This window comes from Myotis brandtii, unplaced genomic scaffold, assembly GCF_000412655.1.
Source record: "Myotis brandtii unplaced genomic scaffold, ASM41265v1 scaffold266, whole genome shotgun sequence".
Classification (NCBI taxonomy): Eukaryota; Metazoa; Chordata; class Mammalia; order Chiroptera; family Vespertilionidae; genus Myotis; species Myotis brandtii.
Genome location: NW_005360124.1, coordinates 7,670,291 through 7,688,785, shown reverse-complemented (window position 1 = coordinate 7,688,785; position 18,495 = coordinate 7,670,291). Strand labels below are relative to the sequence as shown.

At 41.3% G+C, this 18,495-nt stretch overlaps 1 protein-coding gene across 1 annotated transcript in view; it reads left to right on the top strand.

The window, feature by feature from the left end:
* Positions 1–18,495, top strand: part of PCSK5 (proprotein convertase subtilisin/kexin type 5) — a gene marked incomplete at its 5' end in the record, with an annotated part of 415,527 nt that overhangs the window by 355,216 nt on the left and 41,816 nt on the right. Inside the window, 4 exons of the mRNA XM_005868347.2 lie at positions 8,473–8,515; positions 12,327–12,463; positions 13,298–13,498; positions 18,182–18,262. Coding sequence (XP_005868409.1) covers positions 8,473–8,515; positions 12,327–12,463; positions 13,298–13,498; positions 18,182–18,262 — 462 coding nt within the window. The remainder of the gene's footprint in view (positions 1–8,472; positions 8,516–12,326; positions 12,464–13,297; positions 13,499–18,181; positions 18,263–18,495) is intronic.

The following is an 18,495-nucleotide window of genomic DNA, read 5'->3' as shown; positions in this document are numbered from 1 at the left end:
TGTATGAGATCCAGCTTATGGTTATGAATTATCAGAGGAGGTGGTGGTGGTGGTAGTGTTCTTGTTTCATCTACCCAATTCCAAGGCTAAAACCAGGATGTTTCTTTTCTTGTCCTGGCAACTTTATTTTTCATTCATTCTTACACTATAATTGTGTATATTATCTGGCAACCCTGACTATAATAAGAATGCTCTGGATTTTTTAATTCAAAAAGAGTGATTAAAACCTAATTAAATGGGAAGACAGAAGGTGTAAATAAAATGTACATTTTTAATTAATGCATGAAAAAATTCACTAAAATGCAAATCATAATTTGGTTTCTTTTGGGCCCTAAACAAATATTTCTGTGAAGTACCAGATTAGAGATTTGTTTATCTACTCTACATTTTGCCACATCATGCTTTCTTCTTTAAATAACTTTGTTAATTAGTCTCCCCTCACCAGATTGCAAACTCCTTGAGGATACGGATTGCCCTTCTTATCTGTATATACTCCTTATAATATATACAAAGCAGTGTATGGACTACAGTACATAATCAGTTGAGTATTTGCTATTGCTCCCAAGTCAACTTTACTGCTGAATGCTCCTCATTTTCTATCCATCCAGGTACACAAGCCACAGTCAGAGTGTCTCCTATTTCTTCACCTCCCACAACTAATCTTGATTTTCCTTTTAGTTCCTCTCTGATTTTTCTTTATTACTACAGTCTCAGTTTCCCCCTAGTCATTTCTCCTCTGGTATATTTCTTAAAAGACCACTTCATAAAATGTGTTACATAGACTCCTAGCTTTGCAAGATTTAATAGATGAATCCATTTCTATAGTTAAAGAAGTCATTTTCTACACAGCACCCACACTGATCTTTTTAAGTAAATCAGATCACAGCAAATCTTTTTTATAAAGCTTCTCATGGCTCCCCATTACTCTTAGATTAGAAAGCAAATCTCTCACTCTGTCCTATAAAACCATATTTGATCTGATCCTGAATATGACCCTGGCCTCATCTCCAGACTCTCCCCCTTTTCTTTATCCCCTCAGCCGCAATGACCTTCTTGATGTTCCTTGAAATGGACAAGCTTTTCTTGGCCTCTCCCTAGAAAACTTACCCTTAGAGCTTCAGATGGCTAGCTCCTTGTTATCATTCAAATCTTTACTCAAATGTCAAGTCTTAAAAAGCTCTCTTTCTAACCCACTTATCTAAATTAAGGCCTCTTTTCTCCACTGTAGTCTCATCACTCTTTAACCCTTTATCTGAATGTATGTTCCTATGTATGTGTTTCTCTTCATCATTCAATGCATTTTTCTGAAGCATCTATCTGCTATGCACCAGGCAATACTCTTGGTAGTGAAGTACATAAAAACAAAACAAAACAACTTGTCCTCGTAGAACTTGCATTTTAGTGAATTTTTTCATGCATTAATTAAAAATGTACATTTTATTTACATCTAACAATTTTTCTTTTACTGTTTTCTTCCCCCTAAAATGTAAGCTCCAGAAAAAATAAGTGAATGAATGTGTAGCTGTAGTGAGTGATCCTTGTAGGAACTCAGCTGCATATATTCATTCATCCATCACTTCCACTTGCCAATCAGTCTAGGCAAGGATAGAAATCCAGGAACAGCCTGCCTATGATATTCCATTGTCAGGGACCTGGTATAGACCAGAGTCCAATAAAGCACTGAACCCTCTTTTAGCCAACATTAGTAGACAATTATTTAGATTATTTATTCAGGTCTCTTCTACTACTACTGTGTCCCTCCAGGGGGCTGTACCCCATTGTCAGCTGCACCATTTGTACTACTGCCAATTCAAATATTTATTCATTGTCCTTGGACACCAATGAGGACAAAATGATTGAAAATCATCAAAAGTCTCGCAACAAAATACTTTGTATCCCAGCACCAGTGAACCTCCCAGAAAAATCTTCTACTTTGGCAAAGCTATCAGAGGGTCCGTTTTGTATTTTGGTGTTAATTATTTCAAGCAATTCTAAGTACAAGGCCTATTTGAATTATGTACTTTTTAGTGCTATTTGGGGCTTAAAATTAGTTGCACTCTTTGGGCATATAAACCTCTTACCCAGTTCATTATCCTCGGGTAGATTGAAGAATGTCAGTGACCCTCCTACAAATTTGTACAGTATCGTCTAATAACGAAGTACATATTTACTCAGGGAGAATATGTTTTATTGGCAATGTGTTTAATTATCTCCCCGAACAATTTAAGTATTGGCTGTTTATAATGCTCCTCTCCCCTCAAAGGGAGGGGCAGTACATTTCGTAGCGGGTGGACATTCTGCTGATGCTCCAGCAAGGCTGCAGGTGCTCATAAAGGGAATTGGCCCAAGTAACGGGCTCTAGTTTGGTTAGTGAGTCTGAGGCAGAGCCAAGAATAACTCCATTCCTACTCATCTGCCTCCTTTACAGAATCCTATCAGAACAAAAATTCATATTAAAAGTGAAATTTTTAAAAGGTGTTTGTACAAACATCTGCCACTGTTTTAGCCACACCCTATGGGAGAACATCAGTCTTGTCCTGGTGATGCAGGCTTAGGAAGTGCTGAGAAACAAAATGGAAAGACAAGAAAACAGAAGTGGGCAGGAGAGGGACAAAGAATGAAGAAAAAAATCCAAAGGCCAGTTTCCTCAGGGAAGATCTGTGGGAAGAGACTGTTTCTAAACTTGTGGCCAAATGACCCCAAACTCACAACTTGAGCAGTTTCTTCCTTTCCTTAACAGCATTTATTCTAATAAATTTTGTAACATTTATAAAGAAAATACAGAAATACACACAATCAGACAGAGAAAACTACTGTTAACATTTTAGCTTTTTCTTCTGATTTTTGATAGTCATATCTATACATGTAGATATACATACAAATTATTTATACAACTAGAGACGAATTATCATTCTTTTCATGAAAATGCTTTCATGTCATTAAACATTCTTGAAAAACAAGATTTTAATGGCTGGATACTAGACCACCTTGTGTAAATGTACCATATTTAACCTATTCCCAACAGATGAACTTTTGGATTTTTTTTTCATATGTACATGATTAGTAGTTATTTTTATCTAGGAAGCTTGTTTGTGGGGAACAAATTTATGCACTAAAGCTAGAGGGTGGTGGAAAGGTGGGGAAGTGGAATATAGGCATATCATAAAACAGCACCCATCTAATTGCAATTCAACATACCTTGCTTTTCCCAAATGATCTCAGCCTTGTGGCTCAATCCCTTTCCCAAGTCCAATCACCTATATCCTAGGTTCGACCAAACTTGGGGCTCTATTCACCTTCCCAATGCCTCCCACACTTAGGCAAAGTATTAGAGTAAACTAATGCTCTGACCATACTTCATAGGTTTCTAGCCCCAATAACTCTCCAAGCCCCATGATAACAGAAATCTAAAACTGTAATCTCTTTACTTTTTTTATTGATCACCCCATTGGTTTAAAAAAAATTAGCATGTGCCTACAATATATATATAGATGTGTGTGTGTGTGTAAATTGTTTATATGCACTGGTATAGAATATTTTACATATATTAAAAAGGTATGCTAAAGTGGAAAATTTAAGACGATAAAAATAATTGAAACATGTTCTGTTTTTTATGTGTGTGTTTTTCCGTAACCCAATGAATTGTCTTGCACATTTCTCTTTGGAGACCAGTGACTTAGGCCACACCTAACCATAATGCCACATCTGAGCTAATGAATTCATATATTAACCTTCTGGAAAGCGTTTTGACATTTGGTTCCTTATAAACGGAAGAAATGGCTCTCTGATGGGTTCACTCATCTGCATGTATATAAGGACTCCCTGCACTTGGCTTCCGGCCCCTCCCTTCTTTATAGAAAGAATATGTGTTTCTGATTAACTTGTTCACCTAGCATTTTTAGATTGGAAGATAAGTTGAAAATATAGATATGAATGAATGTGTTTGAATGATATGACTAGATTCCATGTTCCCCACCTTTCCACAACCCTCTATATCAGTGGTTCCCAACCTTTTATTGGCCATGCACCATCTAAGCATCTCTAAAATCCTGATGACCCCTCCTGCGACATATAATTCTTATTATTCAAAAAGTGAGCTCCTATTCATGTGGAAGAAACCTAAAAGGACATTAACTTGGTCTAAACAAGTTCCAAAGAATATGGTATCCATGAAAGAGGAAAATAAAAGAACGAAAGTACAGTTGAAGTACTGAGGAAGAAATCACTAAATAATTGTTATAATAATAATAATATGAAGTGATATGAAAGAAAAGCAAACAAAGTTTCAAAACATGTAATAGAGAACTGAAATGCATAAATATGTCACAATATATATTTATATGTTGTATATGAGGCCCCTAGAATCATAAGAAATGCCAAAAATTCACTGTTAATACCTCATTCTCGAATTGCCCACCTGTGGGGGGGTGTGCCCCACGTTGGGAACCCCTGCTCTATAGCTTTAGTACATAAATTTAGTACAATAAGGTGGGTGCTGTTTTATGGAACATTTACAGCTGTGGCCTAAGAGTTCAAGGCAGAAGAAGCCTAATGGATTTAGGACACCTGAGAAGAAGGGACTGAGGGGGTAAGAGCCCAGGAGCCTCCCAAGAGCACAAGTTTAACATGCCCATCACTCAGCAGCTTAGGCAGTTACCTAGAGGGCTTTGAAGTAATGGGACACAGGATAGACACGTTTTCAAAGGGCCATGGTAGGAAGACTTGGCTAGCATGGGATATGAATGAAAGACCCACAAGCCTAAAAATGAATCTTGAAAGAAATAGCCAAAGGTAATATAGGAGCACCCTGACATTAACTTTTCCCCCCAGTTTTGCAGACAGTCAGCTTTGCCTAAACAATAGATCTCATCCACAGCTAATCCTGGCATATCTAGGTAGTTATTAGGTGATAAAGGGCTACTCTTAAGACATCAAGTTTCTTTTCTCTCCCACAAATGAAAAATCAACATACAATAGTAAGAACAATACATTTAGAAAAAGCAAAATAGGGCCATTTTTGCTTGTGTGTCTCTTTCATTGTGTAACTCAAAGTTTATGTAAACTTTAAAAAAATATTCTTCTCTGGACATTTTTAAATGTTCAGTTCCATCTCTAGTTTAAAATATCCCTTTCCCAATACATTTTGTTAAGTAAGATGTACATAACTCCTAACGTAGCCCTGATCCATCCACAGTCAATGGTGAAGGCTATAGGTATTTCTGAAAACATAATAAAGTGGCAGAGAACGTCAGTTAACCACTGAAGGTGATGCTGACCACAGGAGTCAATGTCTCTGTGAGGACAGTGAGTTTGTGATGAGTTCCAGCACTGACGATCGCCACGGAAACAGTGGGAAGGTGACGCGGAGGATTAAGACCTCTGCAGACACAGTGGACATTGTGGTCCTGCCCACCCCACCCCACCCCATAAAACTGAATTTCCTCAGGAAAGAAAAACTGTATCCCCACGCCCTATCTTGACAAGGCATCTCCACACACATTCTCCTTAGGAAGTGAGCAGCTGGAAGCCAATAACTGTTTCTGAAGGCATGTTTCCAAATGTGTGAGGCTCTCTCTCTGAATTCTGACTGAACTTGCCCCCTCCCACCTCAAAATATGCTCTCTCAGCTCAAAAGTTTGACAAGATCAAATAACCAGAGCTATTTAAACATTCTACTTTGGATAACACCTTCCAAGATAGTTAACAATTCTAGCTTGTTTAGACTCTTCCATTCCTCACCACGCCCACCACACACACACACACACACACACACACACACACACACACACTAGAAGCCAGGAAAATTCACCTTTCTCCTTAAGCCACCCCTCCTTACGGTTCACATGTACCCTCAATTTAGAGTCAACTTCTAGGTTTGGGATTGTTACCTTTCCTTAATCCCTTAACAGCTGCCTCTCAGTGGTCAAGCTAAATCCATTTAGCTGTTTGACTTGAGGGTCTTCTGGGTGGAATTTTTTTTTACAAAATAATTCTTACTCTTTAGAATAACTGGTAATGAGAAAGACTGATGGACATTCATAAACGGTTATAAGACAGTTCCTGTTCTATGCATTATTCATTTATGCAAACTGTTGTGAAGGTACCAAATTCACTGTGCAATTGGGCTGGAATTGGACTCAAGATGGCATTGGTATGCATAGTTCTGAGGCTTGGTTCTATTTAACATTTTCATCAGTGACCTGCTTAAAGGAGCAGAGAGCAAACTCATTAAGTTCCTAGATGGGAGGGATGGCCAGAACATCAGAGAACAGGATTAGAATTTCCCAGCCCTCGCCAAATTAGCAGAACTATTGGAGTCAAATATGTGTATTAGGGACAGGAAAGGGGAAAGTAAGTTGCCAAATGCTAGCTGAGTAATAGTTACTTACTTAGAAGCAACTGAAAAGAATATAGGTGCAAACACAGACTCATAGCAGGAAATAAACTCACCCAGTAGAATCATTCGTGTTCACTGGGACCTTTGCACCCCCTTAAAATGGATTCAGATCCCCAATCCATGGACTGTGGAAGCAGAAAGCCTTCCCCCAAGAATTCAAAGAATTCTAGTGAGCTTTTCTTTCTCATTGTCCCTCTTGCTTCAAATCCCTGATTCCCCTTAATTAGCCTGGCTTATGATTCATTTCACTGCCCTGCTCTAACTCTATCGAAAACCATGTTGACCCAGATTTGAAAACCTTTTCATGAGCCAATCATGGCCTCCTGCAAAAAGGCATGGCTCTCCTGCGCTGTCTTGGCTCTTGCTCAATCCTTACAGTTAAACTTCTACTCCAGGTTATTTCACAAGGTATTTTCCTAAATGCAGATAGTTTTCTCCCTAGAGGAACTCTGGGGTCAGCTGTTAAGAAAATAACATTTCACCAGTGTTACCTAACAAAGGTGAGTAACCCAGTAGTGCTCCAGCCAGGGGCCAGAAAACTTTGGACAGTAAGGTGACAGATAGTAAATATTTTCTATCTCTGTTACTACTACTCTACTCTGATACTGTAGAATGAAAGTATTCATACACAGTATGCAAACAAAAGGGCATGGCCAGATTTGGCCCCAATGGCTGCTGGTCACAGTTTGCCAACTCCTGCTATACTCAGCCTCAGAACCTTTGACTTTTGGGAAGATTTTGCAACCAGCTTATCCAATCATTTTACAGCTACAGAAATCAGGACTCATGAAGAAGAGTGAAGTTTACGGGAGTTCTCAAGACAGTTAAACCAGGGTTACAACTCCAAACTAGAAACAGGTAGCCCAATTCCCAGGCCAGTGCCCTCACCTCTGCAAAAATCACTAGGCTATTTTCAGAAGTTTCTGGGGATACCGTGTAAATGGCAGAGCCTCTTCTGGAAATGTATCCACTATAACCTTTGGCGCAATGCTTTAGTCGTATTATGTGTAATACACAATAGTGTTGTGGTATAATATCCCTAGGAGGACCCAAGATGAATGTTTGGCTAAAGATTCCGGGTGGTTCTACAAAAAGGCAGACTTTGTGAAACCAAAGTAGAGCCTAGAGTAGATCAAAATGGAAAGCCATGCACAAAGTTCAAAGGACATTGTTTTGTTTAGTTTTTCAAAAGTTAAAGGTGACATAAAATCTTCATGCACCAAGAGGAATGTTTTAAAGAGGAGCAATTGCTTTCCATCTCCTGTTAGAATAAAAAGAGCAAGACTGGGGTATAACAGATAGACAGAACTTGCTAGAGGTAACTGTTATTCACAAAACTGAAGACCAGCGGAAGTCATTGAATGCCCTTAATAATTGGATCTAGGAGTAGGATGTTTTGGGAGGATTAAGAGAGAGAGAAATAGACTGAGTCAGTGATTCTCAAAGTCCTTTCTCTCTCTATGAAGTCCCATGAAAGCTGAGACAACAGGGGCACAGTGAATCATTATACTTAATGAGAACAGGACAGTTTCTTTAAGGGGTTGTGCAGTGTAAAACACAAAGTGGATACTAAATTGGAAAAAAAAAACAAAAAACACACAATTGTTCAAATTTCAAAGGAACCTCCCAGATAACAACCCCTTGCATTGGTAGGCAGTTAGGATAACTCATGGAAAACCCACCATTCGGGATTGGAAGCACAAAGCCCTTTATCAAGTGTGTGTCTGTGTAGATATGCTTGATGCTTTTACCTCATCAGAGGCCAGGAGTTTCTCAAAGTGGACAGTTCCTGGTCTGCAATTTGAAGTCCCAGTAGCTTGGGCCTATTCCTCCTTGAAAGTCAGGGCCTAGTATTTATGAGAACTTTTATTTTACTAGCTTTGATAAAGATAAATCATAGCACACAGCTTGGTACTTGTTAAAAATGGTACAATCTGTTCAAATGCCATTTCTGGACAGAACATTTCATAAAACTATCCCAGAAGATTGTCTCAAGACAACTTTTCCAAAGCCCATTTTTCCAAATGATGAACTCTTGGCAATTACTATTTTTCATGATTATAATTTTTTTCCAGATGACCCAGGAACCTGCACATCATGCGTTACGAGGTATTACATGTAAGTCTGGCCTTCTTTTTCATAGCACTAACTTTTCTGCAGTTTAAGCATTACCTACTTAACCCTAAATCAGTGATTACAGGAAAGAGGGCCTGCAGCCTGCAGCAGCTCTGCCCTGTCAGGCTATTAATGGACAATCTTGGATTTAGCAATAAGAGCCCAGCTGTTTTCTTGCCTGGAAAGGAGACCTTCGCTTTCTTGGTCCTGGAAGGCACCCAACTTGACACTGGTGTCTAGGAATCTTGCCGTGGGTGACCAGGATTCAGACCTTGCTGGTTCTGGACAGATCTTAGTAATAGACCCAACACCGGGCAAGCTGTTTGCAGATGTTTGCATGGAGACCTTGTCCTTAATAAGAGTTGGGTGGTCCAGGATGAAACCAGGTGCTACATTAGCTCTCAATCATCCCCTGGGTAACGAACGACATAGACCACTAAGTTAAATGAAACACGGTAACCATCATCCCAAAGTTCTCTACTACAAATCAAACATGGCATGTCTTAAGGTCACCTCCCCTTCCCAGTCTAGTTCCCCTTCCAGGGAAAAAAAAACTAAGAAAGAAAAGAAGGGAAAATCCCTCTAGTATTAACTACAACAATCAATGCTCAACTAGAACAAGACTGCGCACAAAGACCACTAGGGGGTGCACCAAGAAAGCATAAAAAATGCGGAGACAAAAAAACATGACAGAAATGGAGGATATAGAGCTAAAAATCGCAATTTTGAGGGCTTGCAAAAATGTGCTAGAAGCTGTCAATAAACTTGAGGAGAGAGTCACGAAAACTAATGAGACCCTCGATGCTCTGATAAAGAACCAACTAGAAATTAAGCATACACGGACTGAAATAAAGAATAGTATACAGACACCCACTAGCCGCCCAGAGGAGCGCAAGAATCAAGTCAAAGATTTGAAATGCGAAGAAGCAAAAAACACCCAACCGGAAAAGCAAAATGAAAAAAGAATCCGAAAATATGAAGATAGTGTAAGGAGCCTCTGGGACAGCTTCAAGCGTACCAACATCAGAATAATAGGGGTGCCAGAAGATGAGAGACAGCAAGATATTGAAAACCTATTTGAAGAAATAATGGCAGAAAACTTCCCCCACCTGGTGAAAGAAATGGACTTACAGGTCCAAGAAGCGCAGAGAACCCCAAACAAAAGGAATCCAAAGAGGACCACACCAAGACACATCATAATTAAAATGCCAAGAGCAAAAGACAAAGAGAGAATCTTAAAAGCAGCAAGAGAAAGAAACTCAGTTACCTACAAGGGAATACCCATACGACTGTCAGCTGATTTCTCAACAGAAACTTTGCAGGCCAGAAGGGAATGGCAAGAAATATTCAAAGTGCTGAATACCAAGAACCTACAACCAAGAATACTTTATCCAGCAAAGCTATCATTCAGAATTGAAGGTCAGATAAAGAGCTTCACAGATAAGGAAAAGCTAAAGGAGTTCATCACCACTAAACCAGTATTATACGAAATGCTGAAAGGTATCCTTTAAGAGGAGGAAGAAGAAAAAGGTAAAGATACAAATTGTGAACAACAAACATGCATCTATCAACGAGTGAATCTAAGAATCAAGTGAATAAGTAATCTGATGTACAGAATGAACTGGTGATTATAATGAATCAGGGACATAGAAAGGGAATGGACTGCCTATTCTTGGCGGGGAAAGGGGAATGGGAGATGCGGGAAGAGACTGGACAAAAATCGTGCACCTATGGATGAGGACAGTGGGTGGGGAGGGAGGGCGGAGGGTGGGGTGGGAACTGGGAGGAGGGGAGTTATGGGGGGGAAAAAAAGAGGAACAAATGTAACCTGAACAATAAAGATTTAATTAAAAAAAAAAAAAAAAAAGAAAAGAAGGGAGGCCCAGATAATGCATAGGCTACGTAATTCCTCCCTATCATCCTAAGAACTGGAGAGTTTTGTGATAAACTCTCACATCCATTTCTTCTTTTCATCTTTCCAAAAACATTGTCAGGAACTTGGGATCGATGTTATTCTCCACAAGGAAAAAATGAAGCTCAGAGAGGCTATAGGTTCTCTCATGAAGCACCACAAGCTAGTGGGAGGGAGGGGGTGTCTAGATTTGGGTCACCTCAACTTTAATGAGCTTGATTCCAAGGGGCTTAAAATGTGGTGGTGGGTGGGAAGACATTAAAAGGGATGAGGTGGATGGCAAGGAAAGGGAAACCTAACAAGCTGAAACATATTAAAAACGACCAGTTAACCTTATTATTACTTAACCTTATGATTTTAATTCAACTATCCCAGAGTAGCCTATTATTCTCTGCATTGATTGTCTCTCCATCACTGCATTCCTGCCCTACTGATTTATTGTTCCATTTAAACAGGGGAAGCGGGGTGGAGAAGAGGGCCCCAGACTTGATTATTAGAAGATAGACCAGATGACAGTAAATGAGCAGAAAGAAATTTGTCAGCATGTTCATAGTTGGCATTTGCCCAGCATATGGCCTGCCACAGACACCCCAAGCAGAGATGAACAGCAGAAATGCAAGCATTCCTTGCTGAGGTCACATGGTTGAGGACACAAACTGTTCCTTGAAGAACCAAGGCAGGACCCAAAGAAATAGTGACCATGCAGAAGTGGGTGAGGAATACTCCTCTTTGTCTCTATTATGATTCTGTGTCCCTCCAGCCTAACTCTACCCGTCTTCATTTTGTCACCAAAAGACACCCCTTGAGTTGGAGCCAGCCTCTTCAGCCTCTCCAGCTCACCACTGCCCACTAATGAGCATATTCCATAATACTCTGTGAGCAACAAAAACAGCAGGCCCTCGAATAACATTGTGTCTTTCAATGTCATTTCATTATAATGTTGATGAGATGCTGTTGGAACTTAACTCTTGTCTCCAGTATCAATTAGCCTATTTCATTATACATCATTTCACTTGAAGTCGCAGAACCTCTCAACCACATTAAGGGCCTACTGTACACTACAAAGAATATGTCCAATATCATGAAGGTAAAACATGTGATATTTATTTCAAGAAACACACATTTATAACCCTTTAGAAAATTTAGTGACTTTGAATGCAGCTAATAAAACACTCTGCAATAGAAGTTGGTAAGAAATGCAAAGCCTGCCTCTGATATATTGTTGATGCTACAAAATTCATCAAAGGGCAAAGATCAATTTCATTCCACTCCCCCTTCAAATGAGCCTATAATTCAGTGTAGAATGAGAATAATGGATAGTATGTGTAGAAATATGTATGCATAAAAGCTAAGGCACTTCGATATTGATGTTAATAATCTGGTTACAGACATTTTGGTAAGCTACTTGAACCCAACACTGAGCTGTTTCAGAGCTTGCAAGTGCCATGTGGCAAAAGCACACAGACTATCTGTTCAAACAGACCTTGGTTAAGTCCAAGTCCCACCTTTAACTACCCATGTGACTTGAGTACTTAACTTTGAGACTTAGTTCCCTGATCTGAAAATTAAATATAAGTAATAGCTACCATCTGGGGATTGCATGGACATTTAAATAGGCTAATACTTGACACACAATCATTACTTCATAAATAGCAGCAGCCCTGTCCTTCTCCCCAGCCTCCTCTCAGCTATCCCGATAAGGATTCTCAGAGGTCCAGAGAGAGATGAGTAATGACTTATGTGGAAGGCACACACAGACCAAGAGGACGTTTTCTCCCTTGAAACGCAAATATCTACACTTGTTAAAAACTATGCATAGACATACAAGAGGAGATTAAACTATGGTGGTTAAGAGAAATACATCAACATAGCTCATGAAAGAAACTCCATCTTCTCCCCTAGGTTTGAACACCACTGCTATAAATCCTGCCCTGAGAAGACCTACACTGAAAAGTTTGAATGCAAAGCGTGCACTGCCAACTGTGACATCTGTGACCAGAATGGGTGTTACTGGTGTGAAGAGGGCTTCTTTCTCCGGGGTAAGCCTGACAGTGGCATTGAACAAAGTAAAAACAGGGCTCCAGAGCTCCACCAGAAAGGACATGGCTGGGCCCTAGCCATTTTGGTTCAGTGGTTAGAGCATCAGCCCACAGACTGAAGAATCGAGGTGTGATTCCGGTCAAGGGCACGTACCTCAGTTACAGGCTCCATCCCAGTAGGGATGTGTGCTGGAGGCAACCTATCACTGTATCTCTCTCATATTGATGTTTCCCTCTCTGTCTCTCCCCCTCCCTTCCACTCTCTCTATCAATGGGGGAAAGATCACCAGGTGAGGATTAACAAAACAAAAAAAAAAGAAAGAAAGAAAGAACAGAGCTGTTTGCCCACGGCTGGTCTATGCTCTTAACCCTTTGAGTGAATAGTCAATTTAAATTGTCAATTAAAAGAGGGCTTAAAGTGTTAGATTTTTAAAGACACATTGAGCCCTAGCCGGTTTGGCTCAGTAGATAGAGTAATGGCCTACGGACTGAAGGGTTCCAAGTTTAGTTCTGATCAAGGGTGCATACCTCGAGTACAGGCTCAATCCCTGGCCCTGGTCAGAGCACATGCAGGAGGCAACCAATCAAGGTGTTTCTCTCACATCGATGTTTCTCTCTCTCTGTCTCCCGCTCCCTTCCACTCTCTCCTAAAAAATGGAAAAATACCCTTAGGTAAGGATTAACAAAAAAATACACATTGATTGGCTGAAAGAAGCTAATGCCATCCTGGTGTCTTTTAAAACAAACTCAAAGAAAAAATGTACCTGAGGTCCCCTACGGCCTGTTTAGAACTTGACCCTGCACAGAGCACTGAGCCAAACTACTCTTCCCCAGGTGGCAGCTGTGTGAGGAAATGTGGGCCTGGCTCCTACAGCGACACAGAGACGGGCAGCTGTGAGCCCTGCCACCGAGCCTGTGAAACCTGCACCGGCCTGGGCCATGACGAGTGCAGCAGCTGCCCACCGGGACTCCAGCTGCTGCATGGGACCTGCGTGGCTCCCACCCAGACCCAGACAGAAGGCAAATTCTGGAATGGTATGTGTCTCCCCAGAGCGATCGCAGGTGTCCGGCTGCCTTCTCGGCCTCCCGCCCTCTTTAACCCTTGCTTTTGGGATACCAAGAGATGAAGGCCGGGCAGTGACACAAAAGCTTGGGATGAGAATCAAGACTGGGTCTCTTCGATGATCAAGGCAGCAGAGGGAAGGAGGCTGTAACTGGCTTTTGGCCAGGAGGGAAAACCTAAAGGAACTTGAGTTTCCACAAGGGTGGAGCAGGCCTCCGAGTGCATAGTCAGAGAGAGGTGGCCCGACTACCATTTTCTCGAAGATCTAGGGATAGCTTCTATCATTCCTGTATCTCTTTATTAAGGTAATGGAAAGCTGCCAATAGGGTAGGCTATTTCAGTGAAGCAAGGAAGAACTGCTCTGAAGTACTGGAACTTAAGCTAAAACGGCTGATCAGTCTGGATGGGTTATTAGAAATGGCCATCATTCAAGCTTTGCCTTTTAACAGCTGCCCTCTCCCAGCTGCAGGTGGGAAAGTGGGGTCCTGAGAGGGGTGGGAGTGAGGGAGAAGGTGGCAGCTTGGACTCTAGCAATAAAGGCCTGCACCTATCATTCCCACCGAGTCTTCAGAACTGGCCTCCTCGCCTTGGCGCCTCGGCCACAGGCTTCCTTGCAAGGTGATCACAGATTTGGGTGGCCTCTCCACATCTGAGAAGGTTACAAAACAAAGTCCTCTTCCTGCTGGGAAAATCTGGCTCACTTTCTGTGCAGACTCTCATGAAAACAAGAGATGCTCTCTGTTTGATTTGGAGGCAAAGATTTGTTTAAAAAAAAAAAAAGGTCATCTCAGTGCAGAAGCAACGGCAGCTGAAAGGAGGTTCTGCTCAGGACAGGTCTTCTAAGGGCTGGAGAGAGTGAGGGATGGGGCGGGAGGAAAGCTGTTGCTGGGTTTCAGGGGAGGGACCTCTGTGGCTGCTTGTCTACCACGACAGCGCTGCCTATGCAACAAAGGAAAGGCAGCTCGGAGACCATGGCACACCCAGCAGCCAAAGGCCACAGAGAACACAGGCCGGTTTCAGGGACAGAGCTGGGAAGAAAACCATTCGATCCAGATTGGGAGATCTTCTGTGAATTGTAGCTGAACCAAAATGCTGAAAACGAGTTTGTCTGCCATTCAGGCATTTAAGAGGCCGTGCAGGCCAAGGGGAAAATAGTCTGGTGCTGTGTTTCTAGCTCAGAACATCTGTATTTTATCTGGCATCCAGATGATGAAAACGTCTAGGGAGCCAAGAGGCATAGCAGACTTGATCTCCCAAATGATTACACGTCCCTTTCAACTGGACTACGCACTTTGCTAGGCAGAAACCAGGCCTTGATTGCTCCCCTTTGTCAAGGCACCACACCCACCCCTCCACATTTTCTACTATCAAAATGTAATGTTTTTGAAGAGAGAAAGGAATTAGTCCGTTTGGAGATTTAGCAGCAATAAAAGATGGGGGAAGCAGATGAGAATGATTCTCATGGCTGGACAAAAGCAATAAAGGCAAGGCCATGGCTGCACTTTTCCACTTCTATGATCTAGGAAATAAGACGTGCAGACTATTGACAGTGAGAAAACACTGTTCCTTCTCTGAGCCAGGGAAGACTCGGCTTCCCCAGCACAGGTTAGGCACCTCTGAAATGGACAGTGAGGAGGGAAAGAGCTCTGTAAAGCCCCAGGAGTATCCGAGTGAAGGCCATATTTCTCTCCACTTCTTTTCCTTGAAAAAACAAGGTTGAAAGTGTAACAGGAGAGCAGGTAGGGGGTCCCAGAGACCTAATCAGCCACACCTTTAAGATGATGGAAAGCAGATTGCAGTCACTCTGGGCCAACTTAGAGGGAGCCAGACAAATTACAGGGTGTTTATGAGAGTGTAGGTGATACCAGTAAGGTAGTGGTATTGTTTTAAATGCAGGTGCAGATCCAGGTAGGGAAGGTAAGATGGGACAAAGTTCAGTCCTTCACCCACACTACTCCCTAGTGCAGTGATTTTCAACCTTTTCCATCTCGTGACATAAACTAATTACTAAAATTCTGTGGCACACTGCCCTGGCCAGCGTGGCTCGGTTGGTTTTGGAGTGTCGTTCCCTGCACCGAAAGGTTGCACATGCCCAGGTTGTGGGTTCATTCCCTGGTTAGGGCTTGTTCGGGAGGCAACTGATCGATATTTCTTTCTCTCTCTCTCTCTCTCTCTCTCTCTCTCTCTCTTCTTCTTCTTCTTCTTCTTCTCTTAAATCAATTAAAAAGAAATTCTGCAGCACACCAAAAAAGTCTATCTTTTGCCAATCTGGCAAAAAATAGGTATAATTTTGGTTCACACTGGATGGCTATTGTTGTGTTGGCTGTTGTCATTTTTTATTTGACAATCTAAGGGAAAAGAGGTCAGTGCCCCTGACTACATAGTCAGGTATCGCATGTCTTAAAAATTCCTATGGTACACCGGTTGAAAATCACTGCCCTAGTGGAAACAATAAGATCATGCTTGCATCCAAAGACTGTGCCACCCCCACTGTCTATGTCAGCATGTATTGGGGGAAAACCCTTGAAATAAAAGTCCAACTAGAGCTCACTGAACTCCTCTTTCAATAAAGAGGCTACTCACAATGAGAGTGACAGTGATGAGAGGACCATCATTCTTCCTCAACTACCAACAGAGTGGGAATACCTCCCACCCTAGTACAAGGATGGAGATCCCTACACATCAGCCAGGCCTGCCAAATCCTCCAGCTAAGACTAAGGAATCTCCAAAGAGAGCAGCTCAGCCTCTGTTCTGCCTGCCACCAAAGGGCACTGCACGAAAGTATACATCACCCCCAGGTCCCCTGTCCCAGTCACCCATATACTGTAAAGATTAATTAGACCAGTACCGCAGCCAGTGTTGAGTAGGCTGCTAATGATTTCGGGGTGACTCAGGCATCACAGAGCCACTGCTGGTGGAAGTGTTCAGGTGTGAAGGCTGGTGGAAATGTTCAGGGCTTTGAAAAAAAAGATAATGGCCTCCGCTGGTTTCCTGAAACCATTGTTGGGTATGGAAACAGTTTACCCCATGACTGTTAAATCATTCGGATTTCCTTAAGTGGCTTTCCCCCTGTGACGCCGGAAAGTCCTGCATAATTTCCCTACCCACCTAGTCCCACCACTGATTAAAACCATGTTTGTAGCGGTCTCTAATTACACATTTTGATAGTAGTCTGATCTGCAAAGCACAGATATGGTGAATTAACTTTTTATCTTTGACCACATCCTAACAATTTATCATTAGTAGCCTGTCTTTGGATCTTAATTCCTATGCTCTGAGAAAGACTGGAATCCCAGTCAGTCACAAACAGAGAGCCACTCATGTGTGAAAAAAAATCTCAATAATGGGAAATGTGTTTCTAAACATTAGAGAACTTAAAAGAAGGACTTTGTCAATGTATACAATTGCCTCACTTAGAAATCGTTGTTACTTAATTAACCAATCAGAACTCAGAGTGCAGAAAACACGTCTCTAGGTAAGTAATTCAACCTTTTGCCTGGTGGCATGAAAGAGCCGCGTATATCCAGTTGCACTGATTGTTACATATCCAGGAATTTTATAAGTGCGTTGTAACATCATTGGCAGTTTGAAATCAAGTTTTTTGTTTTGTTTTGTATTCCAAAGAGCCATTTTACCAGCACAGCACTGCTTTGGCGTCTACCAAACGATTTTACAATCCAAATTAAGTACGACAACATCTGTGGAGTGGATGAGAGTTAGGCATGCCTGAATTCAAGTCCTGGCTCTGTCCTTTACTAGCTATGCGACTCTGAACAAGTTACACAGCCTCTCTGAGCCTCAGTTTCCTCACCTATAAAATGAGAACGTGAAAGTACCTCACACACGCTTGAGAATTAAATGAAAGAGCACATATAAAGCTCCAAGCACATAATATGACACAGTAAAAGCTCATCTATTCCCTAACCCTTTAACCTGATCCAGTTTTAACACATGAAACACTAGTTCACTTTCAAAACAGCCTTCCCTTCCCCATGAAAAAGAGAAACCGGGAGCCTGGAGGGTACTACAGGTCTGGGGAAAATAGTCCCAGAGAGAGGGCAGCAGATAATGCTCAGTTGGGATGCCAAATAGCCAGGCAGAGTCCGGACTCAACCAAGAACATATATTCACAAATATATTAATTGCAGCTTTATTTATAATAACAACAAAAAATTAAGTGAATAGTGGTTCATGCAAATAAATACACAAACCATTAATGTGATGTGTATAAAGAATCTTAATGGCAAGATAAAATGCCTATAAGATTTATAACATTAAATGCTAAATGTATTTAAGGCAAAAAATGTTTTTGAAATTTTTATTTTACTTAAAATAAAAAATTACGTGAACTACGATTCCTGCAAATAAATACACAAACCATTAAAAATAATGTTTACAAGGAATTTCAATGGCAAGAGAAAATGCCTATAGGATTTGTAATAATTTAATGCAAAATGTAGGGTCGGTATTACATATGCAGAAAATGTGAACGATTACTCATACAGACACTACACTCACACATTCACTATAAAGATGAAAAACCTACAAATTCTATGCAGCAGACATTTCTGGGTGGTAAGATGATAGGTGAACTTTATCTTCTTTATCCTTTTTGCATTAAAAAAAATAAAACTTTATTCTTTTCAATAAAAAAGAACCTGTGCTCACTTCAAGTCCATCTTTGGTGAAGAGCCTGCTGCAGAAGCAACGAAGGTGGAAGTTTCAAATCAAAAGAGGTAACGGAAATAGGGAGGAGAAGGCAATCCTAACGAATCAGGAGTCTCTGTGACATTGAAACCAACCCAAGAAGCTGGGCGGCCAGGAGCAAGTGGGAGGAAAAAGCCATGAAAGGAGGGACCACTACACAAAATATAAGTGGGTGCTCCAAGGGGAGAGGCTGGGGGGAGATCCAGCAGTGGAGCCTTCAAGAGCATTTAAAGACATTCCTCATGCGCTAAGTGGCTAAGTC